Raw genomic sequence first — 4,698 nt, 5'->3', positions numbered from 1 at the left:
ATGATTTAGTGTAGGGTTGTTAGAGTTAGGGTACTGGTTAGGCTGCAGTTGGACTTGATGATCTTCAAGGTCTTTTCCAACCTGGGTAATTCTATGATTCTATGAAATGACACACGCTGGTCTTTCAAGGAAGTTAAAGAAAAGATGACATATTTGTCTTTTCAAAACTGTCTAACAACAAACTAGTCTATTACAGAAAGCACGTGCAAATCTGAAATAGAACTGGTGACAGTAGCAGTTAAATCTGGTAATATAGAAGTACAACAAAAATAAAATACCTTTCTTAATCTTTCAGGAGAAAATTCCAGACCAACTAGAAAGAGAGTGAAGAATACACCAAATTCTCCTAATGTCTCCACCTGCACAATAGACTTTTAAAAATATAAAATAAATATCGGTGCATAGCAATCTTACTTATAGAGCAAATTGCGAGTATATTTACAAAACCAATAGTTTCTCATTATGTTCCCATAGGAAATTCACTTGCCAGTAATATAGCAACACAAGTTCCCTCAGCAGTGTAGTTCCCACTTCCTCGCGGTCTCTGAAAATCCATTGCTGAATCTTTCTAATGTCAACCATACATAATGTCTGTTTCTTAACTTAAAGAGTTGACTTAAAGGTCAACCTTCATGTACTACTACATGTCAGTATCAGTAAGAGCCCATGTAACAGCAGACATTGTGAAGACATAATTTCTAAGCAATTATGTGAATATTAACATGATACACACATTTAGCATCTATCCTGTTGTGCCTGTTGGCCAACTTGTTAATGCACAGCAGACCACTACTCACAACATGTGCATTTGAAGTTGGACATACCACTTCTTATATTACTGTTAAAAATGTCAATAAATGCAATCAGTCAAGAAACAACATGTGTGCTTACCTTAATGCTATTTAATCCTGATGGTCCTAACAGTACGCCACAGATGATATACCCAAACATAGTTGGCAATCCTATCATCGTGCATAGCCAGCCACATGGCAAAGACAACATTCCTATTGTCACAATATCCTAATATGTAAAATTTACATGTTAGTATAAAGGATACACAAATTAGTGGCGCAATTAAAGACCATTGCCCTTCCAAAGGAAAATGGAACTGTAAAATTACATGTAGAATACCGCCTGAGAAAAAAAAAACAAAACATTGGTGAACTTACCTAAACACAACTGTAGGTGTGAGCACTTCTGCTTGCAGATGAAGAATTCAAAGTACTAGCCCTTTATTAATAAGTAGCTTTGGGGAATTCTGATCAACTTATAAAGTGTAATGTAGGAGGTGTAATTAGGGCTGCTGGAGAGACTGACTGTTTGCATTAAAACATAATAGTGGAATAGATCAGTATTGTTTTAAAAAAAAAATCTCAATCCACTTATTCATCATGAAGAACAAATACAATAACATACTGATGCATTTTGCAGCTTCCATTCCTTTATCACAGTACATGAATATATAAATCTCTGTTGTGACCATATGCAAATGGCTTATCAGGTATACTAGTAGCTTGCTTTAACTACGTGCTGCCCCAAAGGAGCAACAAGTTAAGCTAAATTTGAACATACAAGCTGATGGGAGTAAGTCTTATAAAAAAGACAAGAGCATCTCTAAAATTATTACCTTTATGAAATGATGATCAGCACGAGGAATGGTTGAATCCCTGGGCTTGGTAAGGATATACTGGTTGTTCTGGGAATCAATGAGCATACTAAGACCTAAGTCATCCTCTACTTCTCGTTTTGAAGCATTTCTTTTGGAGTTGGCTTCATCTTCTTCCACCCTTAAAACTGCTTCAAAGTTTACACCTCTTACCTGTAAGAAAAAGAAGGAAAAAAAACCCAACAAAACAAAGATGTGCATCTATGAAGCGTACATTAACAAGGAAGGCTATTAGCTGTGCTTGAAGTTACTCCAGAATGTGTTCACATTGACTAAAAACACTGCAGCTTCTTTTAATATAAATATTTTCAACCTTTTTATCAAAACTTGATGTTCATAACTGAAAATGCTTTTCATTTTAATCAATGTGAGGTTTTCCAGGCCAATTTTCCAATGAGAAAAAAAACACATAAAGATGAGGTTTCAAAGCTGTAGAATTCCAATGCAAGAAACTGAAATAAATACTGAAGTCTGCAGAATGACTGAGAAGTACAATATCTCTAACCAAACATCAGCATCTGAAGTGCTAGAATGAGAGGTTGGTGACCATTTTCTCTTCAGACATTATGGAAGTTGCATTTCACCCACTTTTTGCCTACAACCTGCTTCTTTATGACTACTCCACTTTCACCTCCCTAAGCTCCCCACTTACCATGCTATTTTCCATTGCAGAACCAAGTGTCCATTGTCAATTCTAAGAGATCAAAGCAGGTTTTCATGTTTTCAGCTGATGAGAGAAAGCAGGAGCAGCTGCACGTCACATACATGCAAACTGTTCTCACAGTATCAGAACAAAGAAGAAAGGCTTCCCTACAGTCAGCATTCATGAAGAACTGTTTCTAATCAGAATGCATAATAGGTTCCCAATCCTGTTGCTTTTCTGTTATCTACCCCTCCCCTCACAACCTTATTGCCACTACAAGGGGGAAAAAAAACCAACAGAGTTTAGAGCGTACTGTTAAATGCTGACTTCACAGTTTAAAATACACTGATTTTTATATAAGAATTATTTAACTGCTTAGTGCAGTCTCCCCATCTTTACCTAAAAACTGAAACATTAACAAGGTACCATCTTGAGAATCTGAAGTTATGAGGTCAGTGATAACATTCACTAAGCAAAATGACATATTAGATACATCAGCATCAAAGCATCTACTTTGAAGACCTGGGATTCTAAATTCATACAGAGTTTGTTGAGCGTTCCTTTGTATTTAGTAGCTGCGTGAATAGAAACTAACCAAACTTCTCTGTATCAAAACTTAAGTTATATCAAAGACCATGTCAAAGTGACATGATTGGATAAATGTATTCATCCTCTAGTGAAGCTCAGTCTAGTTCAGAAACAGTATTAGGAATAGAAGGAAAATGTTGCAAGGTTAAGGCAATTATCTCTATTTGAATATATATCCTCATATATCCTTGAATATATATTCTTAGCAGTTGGCTTGAGAGAAAATACACTAGGCAGTCCTCACAAAGATGGGGATGTAAGTAATCCATCCCTGGCAGTGTTCAAGAGGTGTCTGGATAGGGAGCTAGGAGATATGGTTTAGGGGTTTTCTGTAGGTATGGTAAAGGGAGGACGGCTGGACTAGATGATCTTGTAGGTCCTTTCCAACCTTGTGATTCTATGATTCTAAGTAGTCCTCGAGTTTGAATTTCATTACAACTTTTCTGTACTTCATGACTAGAGATATAAGACAAAAAAATAAAAGAAACACTGGACAAGAAGAATAACTTTGTTCTCTCCCTTCAATGATCAGCTATTGCAGATGAATAGTACTCCTATCACTAAAATCGGCTGTCATATCCCAGTGTAACAGAAGAGGGCACTCTAGCAAGCTCTTCTCTACACTCTCGGTCCAGCTAGGTAGGATTACCTGGAGGTATAATTGCAGCTGTTTGGTGCAGACAAAAAGCTACTCTCACTTTCCCTCAAGAGAGTAGTGCCGCTCTACTACAAAGCAGGCTCGAATCCCGGGGGTTGGACTCGATGATCTCTAAGGTCCCTTCCAACCCGCACGAGACTGTGATACTGTGACTATGACTCCCATGAGCTGTCTCAGTGAGACGGAATACACTTGTCACTGTAAGTGGTAGTTACAGGGAGTATTTCCAAATCAAAGCAGAGAAATCTACAACAAAAAGAAGAATGATTCCTGTCTGCTCATTCTTAACAAGCAATTATTCTACTACTAAATGCTTTCTTCTCTTGAAAGTGAAGTGAAAACAAACACAGAGCCAAAAGTTGTTGTTTTCTTTTCCTCTTTGTTTGTTCAAAGCAGTGACTAAAATCCTAATAACTATCTATAATACAAGACAAATACCCCTACAATGCAAATATCAACATAAACACAAATACACATGAATGAAAAGACAGCCCAAAACCTTACTTACAGATTTATTGTCATCAAAGGCATGCTCTTCTATTTCTTCCTCCAGTCTATCAGCTGCCTTCCGGACATCTTCAAGGATTTCATCGAGCATTGACAGGCTTTTGTTTTGATGCTGCATGTTCTTAAGGGCTTCAACCTGATGCTTTTCTGCTGCTAAGAGTTCAACATATTCCATTTCTTCCTGTCGAATTTCAGAACACAGATAATGCGCAAGCCAGGCCTTTATGTATCAAAATGTTGATATTAACAGGAGCTTCTTTTGACATAAAACATCTTACCAATAGAACTGCAGAAGCAATATAGACATTGTAACAGTGGCTGAATAATGTTTTTATTGTAGCAGTCGTAACTGAGGGAAGGGGGTAAGGAACACAAGTAATCCCTAAGTCAGACTCCATTGCTTGAGCACACAAGTTTCTATCTCTATTTTTCTTATACTGCCTGAGCTAGAGATCAGATAGACATTGTTCTCCCTTTGGTTATGTCTGCCTTTCCCACAGTGGCATCTACAATGGTCCTAAACACCTCTGCTGGAACAAATCACAGAATCACAGAATGACCTGGGTTGGAAGGGATCTCAAGGATCACGTAGTTCCAACCCCCCTGCCTGGCAGGGCCACCAAACATACACCTTTA

The 4,698-nt window shown here is 37.7% G+C and overlaps 1 protein-coding gene across 2 annotated transcripts; it reads right to left on the bottom strand.

Annotated features, from left to right (window-relative positions):
* Nucleotides 1-167: 167 nt before the first annotated feature.
* Nucleotides 168-4,278, bottom strand: LOC107306762 (transmembrane and coiled-coil domain-containing protein 3-like). 2 transcript variants are annotated; one of them, XM_015850108.1, is made up of 5 exons: nt 4,064-4,173; nt 2,319-2,393; nt 1,628-1,819; nt 892-1,020; nt 168-371 (listed from the first exon to the last, which is right to left on the bottom strand). In XM_015850108.1, exons 2-5 carry the CDS (start codon nt 2,331-2,333, stop codon nt 183-185), a joined length of 525 nt encoding a protein of 174 aa, XP_015705594.1. In that variant the 5' UTR covers nt 2,334-2,393; nt 4,064-4,173; the 3' UTR covers nt 168-182. The 2 variants fall into 2 exon arrangements, with proteins under 2 accessions (XP_015705594.1, XP_015705593.1); XM_015850107.2 differs by lacking the exon at nt 2,319-2,393 and having other exon boundaries at nt 4,064-4,278.
* Nucleotides 4,279-4,698: the final 420 nt, after the last annotated feature.

The sequence above is a fragment of the Coturnix japonica genome (assembly GCF_001577835.2).
Source record: "Coturnix japonica isolate 7356 chromosome 1 unlocalized genomic scaffold, Coturnix japonica 2.1 chr1random1401, whole genome shotgun sequence".
NCBI lineage: Eukaryota > Metazoa > Chordata > Aves > Galliformes > Phasianidae > Coturnix > Coturnix japonica.
This window is presented reverse-complemented; position numbering and strand designations above follow the sequence as displayed.